The 18,600-nt window shown below is 37.7% G+C and overlaps 1 protein-coding gene and 1 non-coding gene across 2 annotated transcripts in view; one reads left to right on the top strand and one right to left on the bottom strand.

Annotated features, from left to right (window-relative positions):
- Positions 1-1,925: 1,925 nt before the first annotated feature.
- The window catches only part of LOC145942360 (calpain-D), a 44,542-nt gene continuing 27,867 nt past the window's right edge, over positions 1,926-18,600 (bottom strand). The window contains exons 4-14 of the mRNA XM_083048992.1: positions 10,489-11,361; positions 9,527-9,888; positions 8,027-9,396; positions 7,640-7,879; positions 7,167-7,559; positions 6,690-6,991; positions 6,574-6,610; positions 6,135-6,460; positions 5,707-6,049; positions 5,248-5,426; positions 1,926-5,172 (exon numbers count right to left, since the gene is read on the bottom strand). Coding sequence (XP_082905118.1) covers positions 4,992-5,172; positions 5,248-5,426; positions 5,707-6,049; positions 6,135-6,460; positions 6,574-6,610; positions 6,690-6,991; positions 7,167-7,559; positions 7,640-7,879; positions 8,027-9,396; positions 9,527-9,888; positions 10,489-10,823 — 4,068 coding nt within the window. The 5' untranslated portion in view covers positions 10,824-11,361 and the 3' untranslated portion in view covers positions 1,926-4,991. The remainder of the gene's footprint in view (positions 5,173-5,247; positions 5,427-5,706; positions 6,050-6,134; positions 6,461-6,573; positions 6,611-6,689; positions 6,992-7,166; positions 7,560-7,639; positions 7,880-8,026; positions 9,397-9,526; positions 9,889-10,488; positions 11,362-18,600) is intronic.
- Positions 11,893-11,965, top strand: Trnar-ucu (transfer RNA arginine (anticodon UCU)). Its single transcript has one exon. It is a non-coding gene; the product is annotated as a tRNA-Arg (tRNA).

Below are 18,600 nucleotides of genomic sequence, written 5' to 3'. Positions count from 1 at the left end.
TCTCTCTCTCGAATAAATACCAATCGAATTAAATATCTGCAGGGTGAAGCACAAAAACGGCTAGAATCTCCAATCTCAATTTTAATCGGGGCTTCTCCGGCTATTATATATAAAGTTCGATCTTCTAAAATTTTTTGACATCGCGTTTATACTATACCAAATTCACGTCTCGGTCATTCCAATTCCACCGTATCGAGATTATAAAAAAAATTATATGGATACACTTAACGCTTGTATGCAATTTAGAATGCACCCGGTACGTATGTAGCATCATTTACGAAGTTATGAGTCGCTCATGAGAATGACACCATTTCATTTTTTTTTCTTTTTTTTCTCTTTACACCTTATTTATACAAATACAACAAAGACACCGTTAATTTTTTTCTTTATATTTTCTTCACATATTAAGAATATATTTCCTAGGTACTCTGCGATGGCGTACGACCGTCCGTAAAGATAATCCGTTGGTCTCACTCGCGTGACAGCGTCGCGCTTTAAAACGATAAATAATAATAATAATAAATAAAAATAATAATTGGCGAAATTCTCTCTCTAGGTGTGAGAAACGAGATGCTCCTATCGAGAATTCGCGCGTCATCGACGCGCGAGAGGACGCGAACAGATATTTACGCCTCGCACGTCATCGTCGTATCTCGATCTCGGTATATCACTCTAACTGCGCTATGCATGTGTGTATGTGTGTCTGTGTATTTGTGTGTGTTATATATATATATATTTATATTTATATAGAATGCATTATACAAACTCGCCGCGCGGCTTGCAACCGCGTGTGACGGAAACACCGAAGCACATGCAAAACAACTCAAATATAACACAACGCCGGCTTCCCTCCTCTCTATCTCTCTCTTTCTCTCTCTCCCATAAATAGAATAAATATTCGTCTTTATGTACAAATGGTACTTCCTCCGTTTGACAGGATGTTTGTGCTTACATAGGCCTGCACTCTCGCCGTGCGTTTAGCGTTAAGAGCTGGTTTTGCATCGATAACACACTCGCTTTATTCAGTTTTAAGGTCGCTTACTCTCCAGAGATACAATGTAAAGAAAAAAATTTCGATAAGCGACCGTGATGTTACGTAAAGGCCAACTGAGGATTGGTAGGTGCAGCTGATATCTTAAAAATATAGGTATATATAGTTATTTATCGAGAAATCAAGTAAGCGTAGCGCTAGACGCACGATGAGTTATTGCTCTTAAAAATGTAACACATCTTGTCCGCTTCTAGTTTGTGCAGAATCCTTCGCGGCGATTGTTTGACAAAACGACGATCGAACTTTGCCTCTTTTTTTCCATTGTATATCAAAATATATCAAAATCGCGCGAAACTAGAACAATCAATATTATTCAATATGTCATTTGAAATGTTTATCTCTTTGTGACTGACATACATTTATGATTTTCTTTATACTTTCAAGCTGTAGAATAACGTCGGTTGTTGTAGTTCCGGTATATCGAAACATGTCCCACCTGGCAATACAAATCTGCGGGATATATTGAAATTAGTTGAATGTTTTAAACACAATTGCAATTTCCTCGCAATATTATCAATATATGTTTGAAAGCATATATTTGTATATTGATATTGCTCGGAAAAAATATCTCGATAAAAGACTAGTGGAATTTGCAAACAAATTTTGACAGTGGCATCCTGGAGAACACTTTGATTTGAATGCCATAATAAAAGTATAAATACACCCTAATAAAGAAAAAAGAAATGGAGACGATCTTAAAAATATTCCCCAGACTCCCTTTATATGGATCATATATATTTTAGGAATATACGATTCTTCAACGATCAATGTAACTTGACAAGATCCCGTAACAGATTTCGATTTACCACGTGGGACTCGTAATTTGTTCTGCACGCGTGCACGGGAAAAAAATAAAATGTGCGTGCACCGCAGATTTTACAATATATTTTACGTTAATAAATTAACGTTTTATTCATCATCTGTTTTGACAAAACAGCGCCGAACGAGTGCGGTCGGTCTTAAAACGCCGCGAAACGGGAACGTTCTCTTAACGCTTTAGCCTCGATGATTATGCAATATGTAAAATAGATTATTTATTTGCTTATTTCACGGGGGGGAGAAGTGGGGAGATGGGGGGGAGAGAACGCTTATATTATGACATGCGAATATGTGTTGTACGGTCATCGTCAGAGGGGACGAAGGGAGAGAAGGGGGAGTAATTTCGTCGTTACGACGACGACATCGTATGGCACTAGGTGTATTAGCGTTTCCGTTAATAGTTCCAAAGCACTGCCCTCGCGTAAGATGCAACTCATGCCTGGTACAAAAAATGAGATTCTTTCGCTAGCTCCTTCCGGTTATCTTATACGATTTTGTTTAAGAAATGTGCGCGCGTGATCTCACAATAAGAGTATTGTACGTTTCGAACGGGGTAATGCGAGGAGAGAAACGACGTGCTTATTTTCTTTCTCTCTCTCTCTCTCTCTCTATTTTTTTTTTAATTAAGCCTCTGCCTCTCGCACATCCACGCTTTCAGAGTTATTTGTGTTTTAACGAACTCTACAAGATCTCGTCTTCCCAATTTCCTGAAACGCACAACTCCGGTAGTCCGTGTGTGTGTCTTATATTTACGAAACTAGTATCTTTTGTAAACGAAGGCCACTGAATACAGAATCTACTGCAAATATTAAGATTACTCGTAGAGAATACTTCGAGAATGAATCCCTCGAATGTTTCGATGAATTAAACGACATTTTGACAGACAACTGGTTAGGTGACTGATGCTAAAAATCGTCGCGTCGTTTAAGTCATCGCGCGAGAGAGAATTGATTCTCGAACTCATAAACGTTTACTGAACTTTGAGCGCGTCACGCTGTAAAGATTGATTATCTGGACGTATTTCCGTCAATACACGCATTTACGGATTGTTTAAACGGACATTTCCTGAAACTATGTTCTTCGTTTAATTCTTAAAACTATAGTTACTAACACTTAGGCCTCGCTAAAACAATACGGCCTGCTGTTTTGAGATCGTCGAGGGGGAGGAAGGGGAAATAAACGTCTCGCTTGCGCTTTATCTCTCCGCAAAAGACAATCGCATATGTGGGATTACGATTTGCGATATGAAACAGGTAGCTCGAACAATCTATAAGCTAGCGCAACTTAAGATACGATATGTGTAAAAATCGATATAAAGTGATATTTACTAATTCGACTTGTGAATAAAAATGATAATTTAAGCTATATTTCATGTAACTTAAATTATTAATTAATAGCAATATATAATTTATAGCATTATATAATTTATAAATTGTCAACAGAGAAAATGTCTCGAAATAAAACTTATACTTATTCCACTCATTTTTTTTTGTATAAAAAACAAGCAAATTTAGAGTAGACGGAAATTTTGTACTGTTAATTGAAATAGAGTGTTCACAATGCTCTCTCTCCCTCTCTCTCTCAGTCTCTCTGTTAAATAAAAGATATCTCAACAGAGAATTAAATTTTCGGTTCGAGTCAAAGCATTATTGACTGATCACAGCATCGCGTATTGTCGCATCACCACATTCAATGTATATAGAGAGCACTAAACACATTTTTTTTTGATTCGATAGAATTGCCATTGCAAGACATGCCGCGGATGCCAATCGACCATTGTCTAAAAACATGGAATATGGCAGTTTGACATTAAAACCGAAATATCGAGTTTCCCCGACAAAGATTCATCTTACGATCGCGATATCGGCTGGACGAAACAATTTTTTTTAAAAAGCATACAAACACAAATTTAATGACCCACTGACTGCCATACTTGCCCAGTGTATATTTCCAAATTAATTTATCAAGGTAAACTAATAACTACTATGCGAGGAATATCCGACGATTCCAATTTCTGCCCCCCCAAAATTAATAAAACGATTTTGTAATATAAAACAAAAGCTATATACATACATTGCATAGAATGGCAGTGAACGAGTCTATTTTAAACTTTAAAGAAAGATTTTTAGTTCTCTCTTTCTTTCTCTCTCTCTCGCTTTTATAGCCGTTTGCTACGTCCATTTTTAACATTCTCCAATTGCAAGACGGGGAAACAACAAAGTCTAGATAAATGTTCTACCCTACAGTTGATACATAGAAATTCTTGCATAAAATTCCAGCCTCTCTTTTTATATTGCGCACGCGTGCACACATTGAACGAAACTAAGAATTCAAATTCTCTCTTAAATGCGGGTTTCGAATACGGCCTTACGTGTTACAGCAATAAGATTGGCATGTAAACATTGGTTAAATCGGAAATGTCCCGATCCGATATAATCGTACTACATTCTAAGCAATTCCAAAAACAATGTGTACGGTGTCCACACACATCCTTATATAATGTGTTTTCTCTAATGGTTTCATTTTATATTATATTATTATGTAATCTTTAGATTTTTTTGTTATTTCTTACAACGCGTAAACGTTAAGTTGAGAAAATAATTTTTTTTTGTTTATATAACAAGCAAAATGTTCAACTTGTTTCTTCATAAATATTCAATTTTCCAAGTCTTCTTTATGGGGTTCAATGGTTCCAGCAGAAACACTTAATTTGCACGTATTTTATATTTTACCTTTTTTTTCTTTTTATTTTAAGTTCGTCCTTTTCCCCGTCAACGCGCGCAGAGTGCATGAACCACTATCTACTTGAAAGATCTGTTTTCTTTTTTTTTTTTTAATCACTGGGTCCAGAACCATTGTACATTAATTATTACTTATTGTATTACGTCCAATGCTGAGCATGTTGCAACGCTAAGAGCATCCGTAGAATATCCAGCTAGAAAGCACAAAGAGTATTCTAATGTCTTCAGAACGTCTTATAGTATGCTGAAATGTTTCTAGCTTGCTTTGGTTTCTTTTCAGTCAATTCTCTCGACGTTCCGAGGATCATTCCGAGGATTACACTTGACAATACTTTCCTCCAATAATATCCAGCTTGTGTATTCATTCTGTATTTTATTCTTCACGTTATTAAGCGAGGACTGTGCAAACCTTCCACCTGAGTATCAATTTGAGGACAATGTTGCGTATCAGGCGGTCCCCAATCGTGCAAATTTCCACTGTTAGCTAATCTGTGCGTAAGTCGATGTGCTATTGAGAAACCTCCGCTACCTTCCAATTGCGTTAGAACTATGATGACTTGTCTAGAAAGAGTGATTGAAAATAATGTAAAATATAATCTCATGCTGAACGAAACAAGGTTCAATGATATCTCTTACCTGTGAAGGGGGGGAACACTATCGGCAGTTCTGAGTTGTCCTCTCGTGGACACGACGTTATAGCTTTCATGGCAGTCGCATTTTACGTGAATCCATTTATTCACATGACGATTTTCGACCATTACAACTAAACCGGCCCATCCTTTAGTTAAATAATAAGCAGTCATGCCTTCTCTACCCTGTTTTTGAATCAACAAGAATTTAAAAAGTATTATTGATATGGTATTAGTATGTTTTTTATTTTTTTAGTATTAGTATATTTTTTACTTTTATTAAGATATATATATTAATATTAATATTAATATTAATTATTATTAATATTAATATATTATTAATATTAATATATTATAGTGCATCGTTAGTGTATATATTGTACTGTATATATTGTTAGTTAGTGTATTATTATAATGTGTGTATTATTGTAATGTATACTATTCAATGTGATATTTAATTGCTTACTTCGTGCCGTTGTCCTTTAGCCAACGTTAAACTTATAATAGCATCAGCTAAGACAAAAGCAGGCGGTGATATCTGCTCGACCAGGAGCCTTTTTGAACTATGAATGGCGAGAACATATTCTGGATAACTGGACGTATCTTCCATCCCAGTGTGCCAATGATTAAAAGCTAGGCACACGACGATATAAAGATCCCTCTCCAACATTTTGTGACAGCCGACGAAACCGCGTACTTGCCGCTTACTGTGCTCTACTAGCCTACCAACTTCCGGAGCAGCCGGAGATCTCGTGCGAAAGACTACCACGCACAAATCCAGTTGAGAACGTTGCGACTTTTCCGAATTTCTATAAAATTATATTACATTTGTGTTATGTATTATATAATATGCTTGCGCACGCGCGCGCGCGCAAAATAGTATAATAATCTTACCTTTGGCCCTCTTGGAACAGCGTAAATTCCGTTTCGGTGGGTTCCAACACTGTTAAAAGGACGCACGACAAATGTCTAAGGGACGACAACGGAGGAAGAGTGCCGCGTAATCTCACTTCACTCCATCCGACTCTTGTCTTACAAATGTCAATGCAATCGAAATACTTTAGAACGTCGTCGAAGGATATCCAGAAGACACCGTCCGAAGCACCATGCGGCATAAGCATCTCCCGTAATTGCAGAGTCCATATAGGACTATCGTCCGACCAATCACCTTTCCAACTGTAGTGACCCCAAGGATTACGTAATCGTAACAACCGTATCCCCTGCGTAATACAATAATGTTCTTTTATCATCGAGACGATATGTGCGACATATAACATGTTTCAAGCCAAGTTAATTTAAATACTAAGCTAGATACATCATGTGTGAAACCTACCTGTACATCACGTACATCGAGGACAGAATACGCGTGCCTGGAAGAGGTGCGCGTTTTAATTAGGAACGGTCAGCAAAAAATAAAGCACAAGTAAATAAACCAAATTTTCGATTTACCTCGGCCTTAAACCTTTACGTTGATATTCTTCTTCGTCAACCTTCATATTACCTCCTCCGCAACTAGCACCCATTAAAAACATAGCCTGTCTCGAGGACAAGAGTTGTGCCCATATTAGGTCCCTATCAAGTTCGTCTTCGCTTGGCAATGCTGAAGGTTGTAAAGGCACGCTCTCACATGGGGCACCAGTTAACGTCGCTAGACCTTCTATGGCACGGCCGGATACCAAAGCTTCGTAACAGCCGTGTATTTTAGCAACTGCTTTCTCAATTAGCGGCACCCAAAGCTGCTTTCTTTTTGCCTTCAACATACAGATAAAGTAAAGATGCATATGTCACTAATAATATCGCAAATAAGAACACGCGAATAAAAATAAAGCGGATTTGTAAATAGATGTGAATATAATAAGATATGTTTACGTCAAATATGTATTAATATATAGTATTTACAATGCGTAACATACAGACGAGATATACCTGAGAGTACACTAAGTGGCCTCTCTTATCACAGGGTAATAAATCATCAACGAGCACCGTCGTCCATTTTCCATCTTTACACAGTCTAACTTGGTAAGCACCTTCGGGACATGTCTCCTTCATGACCAGAACTCTTCTCACGAGCTCGTCGCTTTCGGCAAGAACAGCCAGAGCCGATAGTAACCAACAGTTTCCTAAGACACCTTGCGAGATATCAGAGGGTAGGGGTGTCCTAAAGACAGCCCAAGGCAGTTTAGAATCGACACTTGAGTCCACGTTAATTTGGTGTGGCCTTCTCCATTGGACGACGTGATTATCCTTTGTATCCGCAGGATTATAATACAAGGATTTTGGAGCAGGAGGAAACGAATCGTCGACGAACGGCTCATTTGTCTACAAAATAAATGTGAAAAGCGTTTAGTTTTCATTAACAATCTACGATACTTTAGTCATACAACGCAAGATGTTATTACCTCTTTGCAATATCGTACAATACGCTCCCATTTTTCCAGCGCTTCTCTCTCTTCTAGCTGCCTGAGATTTTCCATCACCACGCTCTCTTGCCGCTGTATTCTAAGAGTACTAGTGCCTGATTCGACGAGCCTAGGTGTCCCTCTATCTCCAGACACTTGGGACAGCGACTTCGAGCTTTGGCACATTTCGCAAACACCAGTCGTACTCTTGTTTTCGTATGTGCACAATTTACATTGCCACTAAAATATGTAAAGAAAATTGTATCGATAAGACAAAACTGGTAATATTGTTTTAGCTTTCAACGCAGCAAACTAAACGATAAGAAATATCGTGTGCAATAAGAAATAACTTATTTTTGAGAATTCCATAAGAAAGAAGATACTAACTTGAGTATGCGAAGGATCTCTGGTCCTCGAATGCCTTTTGTCAACTGCCGACGAACCGTTTCTTCTTACAGAATTTCTGTGCCTCGGAGTAACCGCTTTGGAATTCGTCGGAGTCGAGCAGAGCCTCGGGCTTGGACTCCGTTGAGCTCCCAGAGCTCTATTATCTTTCGGAACTTCGAGAAAATCAGCCAAGGTCTTACAGGCGTTGCAGTTTTGCGCCGAGAGTGGATTCCTTAGCGTGCACGACTGACAAACCCAGCTCTCGCCCTTTCGCAGGGTGGCATCCTCCAGATGCAAGATGCTCTTCAGCTTCGACCCGCAGCAAGCTTCGCACGTCGTTCTCGACGCGGCGTTCAGTAGAGTGCACTTTTTACACGTCCACACCGGCGACGGCGGATCGATCTGATCGTCCAGATCGGATTCCGCCGTGGCCAGGGTGGCCGACTTGGGTGGTATATATCTGACACTGTCCCTCGACACCACGATTGGCGATTGTGCGTGAGTCGGATAGCTACTCGTGTCCTTCGTGACGGTTATCAAGCTGGGTTGCGTCAACGACGGGGGCGACCTGGACGAGCCGCAAATGTCGCAACCGCTGGACCACAACGGGTTGTACGCGTAAGAACACTTTCTACAGGTCCACATACGCTTGAGCGGACTCATGTTCGGTAGATCGCTCACCGGACTGGTCGCCTCGCTGTGCGCCTTCGTCGGAACGAGACCTAACTTACTGCTCTGTTTCTTTGGCAATGGCGGCGGTATATCGGGATCCGTGATCCCGATGTACGAATACTTTGGTCTTGAATTAAAGCCGATCGAATGCGGCGGTACCGCGGGCGGTTCCTCATCGTTCAAACTTCGACGATTCACAGTCTTCTTCTGCGTCACGTTCGCGACGGAGTCGGCGTCGGAGAAGGATCTTCTGTACGATAGGGGTCCCGCGGATGATAACGCACGCGGCACCCAAGCTGGCACGCTGATAACCACTCCGCTGCAAGGCGCGGGACTCCTAGGGGCGTCGCAAGCCTCGCACTGCTCCAAACCTGGCGCGTTGTCCAACGTGCAATTGTCGCAGCTCCACAAGCCATCGTCCTGACGCGCTTCCGGTACCACCAGGCTCGTGGGTCTCTGTACCACGTGATCCGATAATTTTTGAACGACGGAACCATTCGATAGCGAACGACTGACTTTAGACTTGACCCGCTCGTACATAGAAGGACTGTGACGTTTCGGAGAGCGTTGAGAGGTATCGGTATTATCTGTGTAAGGAAGCGTAGTCGACTCCATCGCTCCAATTGATGGTAAAATCCAGTCTTTACGGTCCACTCTTTGTCTCTCGTTCCGGCTTATACTTGTCAACTGTGCCATGCCTGCAAAATTTTAAAGCAACGATTCAATGATGCATGAAATGTGCATTTAGAGATTAACACTAACATATACTCATAATATAATATAATATATAAATAAAGAGTATAATACAATAATACTCGTAAAACTCACCCGTATTATTAATTTTAGCATTATTACCAGAACCGCTCGTGCTAGCATTCGCAGGTAGAATATTGGGCAAAAATCCAGAGGTGATTTTTAGACGATTTTCTTTATGCGGATTAATCTTTTTGCTCTTGCGTGCACCAATCTTCTTTCCATCGATTTGAGCTATTGATGCACTGGCGTCACAAGCCGCGCAAATCAATGAACTGCAGTTATTGTCCAATAGACATCTTATACAAGTCCATTGTGTGATTAAAGAAGGTAAAGACGAAAAACGTTTCAGCGGTTTCCTCTCAGATGAGTTGCCATTCCACGAACCACAATGTAAATTTTTTTTAACATCGAATGCAGACAGATATCTCTCGGAGCTGCAAGTTTATAGGAACACATGACACATGAGAATGTAACAAAATATTTTGTAACAATATTACAAAAATAATAAAACATTGCATTCTAAAAACTCAATTATAATGCGTGTGAGAATGTAGTAAAAAATATAATCATAAATGATATTTGCCTCAAATAACAACAGCCAATATTATATTTACTATAGAAAATTAAATTAATTCTTAATTAGTTAAAAAAACCTACATAAAATTAAAGTTTGTTTATTCAATGTAAGCACTCTCAACATAAGTAAACACGCAGGCAGCCTCGCTGAGAGACTAAATAGAGAGACATAATAGAGGGAAACTGATCTAATTGTAAATGCAGCTACATGATCTTATTATGCTTCACTGCTCAACATAAACATGACACACATATTGAGAATCGGATAATCACATTTATAATACCAAAATAGTAGGAATCCAAACAAGTCATAGATATCCCCGTAGAGTTTGACAATAGATCGCCGGTTCCTCGAGGCATAACTTGAACACGCATGGGGAGGGAGGGGGAGGGGGGAAGGAGAAAGGAAGGGGTCGAGAAGAGAGGGAGAGGGAAGGGGATGAAATCGCGACCCTCACCCGTTAGTAACAGCGCGTCGGAACTCGTCGCGCTGGCCGACGAGTAACGATGACGTTTCCGTCAGGTTGCGCGCCGCCAATCTGTCCGTCCTCGGCGGCGGCGTCGGCGGCGTCGATTCCCCGGAGGAGGTGGACGACGACGACTCTCGACGGTCCCCCTCGCGTCCTCCCCTCGTCGATCGTCCGCTACGACGGTCTACTAGGTGGCCGCCGACCCTCTCCTCGTCGCTCCTCAGCCGCGTCAGCCCGCACCTGGCGCATCTCGCGCTCTCCGTAGCATTTATCAGGGCGCACTCCGAGCAATGCCACTGCAGCACCGACGCGATCGAGCCCATTCTCCACGCGTAGTCATGGCTCCCCCGCTGGCGCCGCGCTAATATATCACACCACTATGTCACCACGTCGACGTCGGACACAACGACGACGACGTCGATCTTCGATTCCCGACCCCCGAGAGAAAGAGAGAGAGAGAGAGAGAGAGAGAGAGTCGAGCTGCCCCCGAGAACACCCACGCGACGTCGCACACACCGATACACACATGCACTTCTCTTCTTTCCTTTTGTCCTCTCTCTTCCTGTCGCCCCGTCGTCGCACCGGGAGGAACGCGACGACGCGACGCGGCCGCTCCGATGACGGGCAGCGGTTAACAGCGACGATCAGCTGTGCCGCGTCCACCTCGTCGGCGCGAGGATGTCGCCGTCATCGGATACCGTGACAGGAGCCCGCCGTTCTTTGTCATATGTTCCGCGACGGCCATCTTTCTCGTCGAATCCCCTCTCCGTCTAGAACTGTCCCTCTCGTTGCGTCCTCGCAGGAATGGCCGAGCGACATTTTTCGCCCTGGATCCCTCGAAAATCTCTCTCGATCGCATTTCTTAAATTGATATACATATATTGATTAATAAAGAAATATTTCTCGACAAATTTCTCATTCGTATATATTTATATAATTTTACATAGATTTATATAAATAATCTAAAATGCATAATTATATTCAACATAACAATTTATTTTGTGAGGATTCATCAGTAAAAAAAATTAAGCATTTGTTCTCCTTTTGAATAAACACTGGAACTTATTTGCATATTCAATATAAAAAAATAACAAAAAGAATTAAATTTAAAAAATTAAGAAAGAACAAAAAATCCTGCGGACGCCCACGAAAAAATAAACACCATCCCCAAGTAAACACCATCGTAACAATAGTCAATAAGTTGTTATGATGATACGTCTTTGGTCTAATGGAATATTTTTGTTGTACTTTGAATATGAATATAAAAATTATAAATTTATACATACATTACTGGACGCTATAATTGCAACGAGCGCTGGCGGCATCTGTTAAAGGGAAGATGAAAGATGTGTATGTTCTATTATAGCAATCTCAAGCTATTGAGTTCACCAAGTCCCTGTGGCGCAGAGGATAGCGCGTTGGACTTCTAATCCAAAGGTCGTGGGTTCGATCCCCACCAGGGATGACGCGAACGGGGTACAAAACCGTTTGTGCAAATTTTTTTACACCTGCTTCCTATTATTTTAAAGCTAATAAATGAATGGAAATAGATAATGAAAATTAATTGAATAATAAAAATATATTTCGTGGTAAACTTATGTATTTTTGTATTTTAAATATGATATTGTAAAGAAATATTTTTACGACACTATTCATATTTAACTTTTTCAGTATTTGTTTTAAATTTCGCAAATTTTATATACGATTGTGGTAAATATAAATATAGATCTTGTGTTAGACACAAGGAAGTCATATTCTACCTCGTATATTATATCGCGTATATAAGATTATTGCGTCAGCAGTATTACGTTATAGAATATAGAAGGACGTTCGATTTTACTTTACGTAAAAATGAAAGAGCTCAATGTGTGTGTGTATAATGTCTATAAATATACAATTCTAATTAGAATTTTGTTGAATTAAAATACATTCTTTTATGTTAAGTATAAAGCAAGTTCTTTTTAAAAAATATAAGTAATATAAATATATAACATAATTCTCTTGCTTTTTGAGAATGTTAAAATATCTGAATAATTTTATTAAGAAGAGAGAATATTCGTAGAAAAGATTCTTTTCTAGAAATTCGAAGGCAGTGGCGAAATTTTAGCATATATCATATTTAACGAGCCTTGTATTACCCTCGCTGGATCATTAAGGGATGACACACGAAACTCTCCGCGCTCTTTCTGGACCTACCGGATTTATTCTATCTCCGCAAAAGCTCCACGTGCCATCCCCTTTTGGTCACCGAGGCAGCACATCGTCGGTTTATTTACGGAAACGCTTCTTCTTTGCTTCTTACCGAGAAATGTCTTACTTTGACTGCACCAACTCTTAACAGTCTTTTAGTTTTGTTTGATTTCTCGAAGCGAAAATAATTCTAGAGTACAACATACACAAGAAGCAGCGAGCAAGATAAATATATACTTTTAATTAGAAAATTAGAAAGACATGCGTCATGTTTTATTTTCTTCCAATTAATTTTTTTCTCATCCTTTTCTCATCCCTAAATAAATTTTACCTATTGTTGTATTTTATATTTGAATTTTAAATACAACTTGAAGATTCTAATATTTTTATAATTAAAACGGCAAATAAACATTATACAAGCATTAGAGACAAAATTTTATATTATTCTCGAGAAATAATAGGAATAAATTCAATGACATAAAATTTGCACACAAGTAAAATAAAATGTTATTAATTACATTGCGCTGTAAAATCTTTCCTATATAAGTTGTTTGCTCAAGCAAATACACAAAAAGGCGGCATTATAATCATGTGTATTTTAAACACGCACATCTTTATACATATATATATGCCAAAATTTATTCTAGACGACATTTCCATTATTATAACGAACGGTCGCCAAATGTTGCCAAGTGACGACAGTCTAAAATTCCGTTCTACCAATATTTCCATTGTCATTCGCATTAGGGGGTGACGATAACATTCACAAACTTTCCATTCTGACGAACTGTTACCTGGGCCTTTTCACGAGCCAAGGACGTGTTTTTCATCACATTTTTCATCTCGTTCGAAAAATGAATTTCTCGGACTTTCGAATCGCGACGCAGATCGGCCTCGCGCGTTTCCGCCGCGTTTATTATACGTTCTTTGGAATGAAGCCAATATACGATATACACATTACTACCAGACAGCTAGTCGCCGCCGTCCACGATTCCAATTCGTAATCATAGAACAGACTCATAAATAATTGCGTTGTTCCTCCTCCATCATTTGTAACAACGGCGGATACAAGCTCTTAATTAGCGGCGATTATATACACGCGATATCTGTATGCGTTCTGCGATTCTTTCAACATGGGGGTATCGAGTGTGTCGTTATATAATGCGGAATTTGTTGCTCTCTAGCAGCAAAAAGACGGGAAAGTCTTTAGATTAAATTAGGGCTCGCAGATCTGTGAGTCTTTCTCTACTCATTACATAGTGCACTATAATATTTTATATAATGAGTATAAATTATTTATTCAGATTATAACACGTTAATATTTCATTTATTATATATGTGTGTTTTTTCTCTTTATATTATTCCGAACGCTTCAAATATATAAGTTAAAGAATTTTTTTACGCATTAAAATATTATACATTAAAAATTACTAATATTTTTCAAAGTCGTCTGTATGTAATATATATTAATAGATCTATTAAACTATTGATAAGTTACGAGATAAAGTCACGAGAAACGACATCACACAACAAGGCCCCCTGCTGCTCGAGGAATTCTTAAATCCCGACAATTGACATCGCTCTGTCCGTTTACCCCGAGTCAATTAGCCGTTTAACATCTCGCGAGGGTCTCATATAATCACATACTTTGGAAAATTTTCCGCGTGGCGATATCATAAATAAATACGTTGCATTTATACTGCTTTCGTTTATATCACGCGTATCGGAAATTGAGCGTTTGCTGGTCTTTAATGTAAAAAGTATCCGAGTGCATTGCGAAGTATATAACATATTTTTTATATTTGCGATACAATTAATTTAATCGATCGGACAATTATTACTTTTTGTATGTATCGTTAAAGAGAATAGACGTCATTATATTACGTAAAATATGTATATCGGATGTCTCTAAAAGAGAGAGCTGGCTTGAAAGTGCGCTATTTCGTGCCATTTTTTTATAATTTTGCGCGAAAAGAGAGAGAGAAAGAAAGAAAATGGTTCACTCTAATTATATTAAACTTTCGATAAAATTGTTCGAGAAAGATGAATCAAATATAGGGAAAAAATGATCGTTTATCGTACGGAAAAACGTGATCTTGTCACACGTTACGTCATTTATTTTCTATAATATTAACTGATGCATGTCTAATAACGGTTAACACTATGACGCAGCTTCTTCACGCGTCGACAGATTTTTTCTTCGCTTCTCTCTTTGAAGTAAACAACTCGCTGCGAAGAAAACGTTTGAAAATGCCGTGATTATTTATAAAGAACATACGAGAAAGCATCCACTTAGAATTCCTGTGCTTTTAAGGTCGTACTTTGCTATAATTTTTTATCTATCGATATATTTAGAAAGTGTAAAAGTATTGATAATATCATTGATAAAAAATGTCAGATATACCGGGTGTCCCATTTTAAAGGACCCACTCAAATATCTCAGAAACACTGCGTTAAATCGAAAAATGTTTCCTACAAAAGTTGTAGGATTTCGAAGGGGACATAACATAGTAATATTCATATGACCTTGGGCGGCGCCTCCAAGGTCAAGTGAAGATGAGAATGAATTTTTTAAATGGAAACCCATATTTTTTATTATAACATCTTTTTCTACTAATTAATTTGAACAACTTTTATCTGAAGCATTTTTTTATTTTCCAAATGTTTTTTCTTCTTTTCAAAATTCATTCTCACCTTCATTTGACCTTGGAGACGCCGCCCAAGGTCATATGAATATTACTATGTTATGTCCCCCTCGAAACCCTATAACTTTTGTAGGAAACATTTTTCGATTTAACGCAGTGTTTCTGACAATGAGATATTTGAGTGGGTCCTTTAAAATGGGACATCTGGTATATGATTACCGCAAAACATTTCTCGGTAAAAAATTTTTTATATACATATAATCATATATAAAACAATACAAAATTTAATTAAAATATATAAAATTCTGTATAAGTCATATAAAATTATATATAATTATTAATTATACATAACTTATAGAGAATTTTATATATTTCAATTAAATTTTATATTATTATATATGATTATATATAAAAAATTTTTTACCCGGTTGCTTCGCAAAAAAAATCTTTCCTCTATATGTATATTTATAGATATGAGAAAATAACAAATAAAATAGAGAAAGAACTAGACTTCGCGTTAGATAAACATTCAAAAATTTTGAGAAATTCCTGGAAATGATTATCGCATCGAGGAAGCGCAACAATAATAAATGTATTTCTTGCCACGTCTTTACGTCATCCTGTTTTTTTATTTTTACGAGACGTTTTTGACGCCGACATCTGCGGTCAATATTTACTGCTATCTTACCGCGGCAACGCAAAACCATTTTATCAGAGCGACAACTTTCGACCTCATGTATGCAGACTGCAGTATCGATAAAAAGTACAAGAATTATGTTGACGTGCAACGGGTTATCGAGGTGACGGCTCTTTCGCGAGCTACGAATACACGTAAATCGATATTACGTATCGGCGGTCAATGGCATCGAATCCAGTTGGCGACTGCTGTAAAATTTGTGTCGCAAATTCTATCGCGACTATTTACGATAAAAATCGAACAGACATCATTCTCATACAATCATCATATTATCTACATTGTAAAAGACGTAAAATATGATTCATTTGCAAAAATATCGCTATCCACTACTGTACTTTGTCTATAAAGACAAGCTTATAATTTAAAATGTAACAATTTCTGTTTTTCTCCTCTACTAGTATATTTATATCCTAATTATCTAAAAAAAACACCGACTTCATTATCATAGACTCGGTGACTTGGCGATAAACGGCGCCTGTCTTATCGTACAAACGTAATTATTTGCATAATGATAATGTGTTTTGCTTGCCAATAAATTATACGTGTGAATCAGTACGAGCCCGCATTGCTAATTGTAGAAGCGTTTAAACGCGACACTGTGTGTGCGATTAACTTTTTTATCAGTGAGCTCCTGGAGTCGAGTATTTCCCATTGCTAGCGGAATTGTTTTTATGTGGTATGGAAATACTCATAATCTACTAATTGAAAAGAATTTTTCCTTATCTCAGACTTCTCGTTATCTTATTGTTTAAGATAATCATCTTTTGTGTCATATGTATTGCTTATAAGATTGAAAATATCTCATAGATAGATTGAGTCATATATAATTTAATAAAAATATTAATAATTTTTATAACGTTAAAAAAATCGTATATCATTACATATTATGCATTTACTTTATCTAATTTATAATTATGTTTATATATTATATAATATTATAATAAATATAATATAGTAAGTTTTTCAGTTTATAAATGCTCAAGTTTTTAATTTCAGCATTGTAGATATTATTTTTTGCATTTATCAGAGTCGGTTCTTCTGATTCTAATTGTAATTATTTTTACAATTATAATAAGAGAAGAAAGAGATAAATTTTTATTCGTTCTATATAGACGTATTTTTTGTATAAATGTATTTTTGTGATATACACGTATGAATAAATACGTTCTGAACGTGAATGATTTTTTTATGCACGACGCTTCGCATAATCATAATGCTGCCACGCCTTCGCTCCGTAATTCTGTCCCCGTATCTTGAGAGAAAATAGATAAGCTATCAATTATTAATGAGCGGCATGAACGGTATATTCCAGAATTATTTTTACGCAGAAAGTAGGTACGAGTTTTTAAAATTAAAGCTTAAAGTATAAGCTGCTTTTCTTTTTGCAAGCAATATAAAAAAGAAGATGGTGATTACTATTTAAAATTGAATCTCTTGCACATTCGCATAAATATATATATATATATATATATATATATAAGCAAATATATTAAGATAAATGTGTGAAATTGTAAGATACTTTTTTAAAGATGCTTTTTAAATGACAAATAATTAAATTTAACACAAGTATCATATGAAACGCTTCGTGCAGAAATTATACGCGTATAAATTATGGATAATTATCCGCATAAAAATGTGATATTAATTTTTATTTTTATCTCCTTCAACGTGACAATATATACGTTATTGCGGGCTTCTGACTCAAGTATACAAGCTCATCACATCATATTGCACGTTGGTATTTTGTACGTACGGATCATTATTATAATCCAACCATATGAGTCATCTTTTGTTTTACTTTGTCACGCTACATTAAGCGTGCAGACTTCTTTATTGCGACGTGCTATCGAAGCGTTTCTGTCTGCGCTGCCAAGCGCTCCTTTTGAATAGAGGAACGCTTTTAATAGAGGCATGTATCGCAAATGTGTGACAGATATTAAGTAATCGAGCATCTGTTTTCCGGAAACCAGCACGCGTCGCTCAATAATATCGAGCACGATATTCACGCGACTCGCTGTCGAGAAGCTGAAAAAGACTCCGGTCTCTCTCTCTACACAAGATAACGCATATTGTACGTCGGCAAATAAACTCGAGATAGTCTCGTTCCAATTGTGGCGCGCGATTATTCCTCGTCGAATGAAGACTTGAGACTCGATGTAATTATTTCAGCGTTATTAATAAAATATAAATATAAGTGATAGGCCTTAAGAGCCGAACGCGGATGTTGATGCGTATTCCAACGAAATTTAATTTTTCGCTGGAATTAAATTAATTGTGCACAGGGCACGAATTAATATACACAATAAAATATACACTCATACAATAAAATCGCGAAATTTGGGAATAAAGTATATTTTTTAGACTGACGAAAGTTAGGGGTTCGCTCGGTGCAAAATTACGCCGTTTTTTTCAATATATTAGCTCTATCGTTAACAAGCACTGATATACCTAGAGATTGATCGACTGATTAAATATATACACTCGAGTATGATTACTACTCGTTTCGAGTCACGTGTATCGGACATGTTCGCGACATGCATACGAGTTTTACATAATTTCCGGAGGCCT

Source organism: Prenolepis imparis, unplaced genomic scaffold (assembly GCF_030444845.1).
Source record: "Prenolepis imparis isolate NDT839.2.m4 unplaced genomic scaffold, iyPreImpa1.0 SCAF_1, whole genome shotgun sequence".
Classification (NCBI taxonomy): Eukaryota; Metazoa; Arthropoda; class Insecta; order Hymenoptera; family Formicidae; genus Prenolepis; species Prenolepis imparis.
Note: the sequence above shows the minus strand (reverse complement) of the source record. Positions and strands in the feature narration are given on the sequence as shown.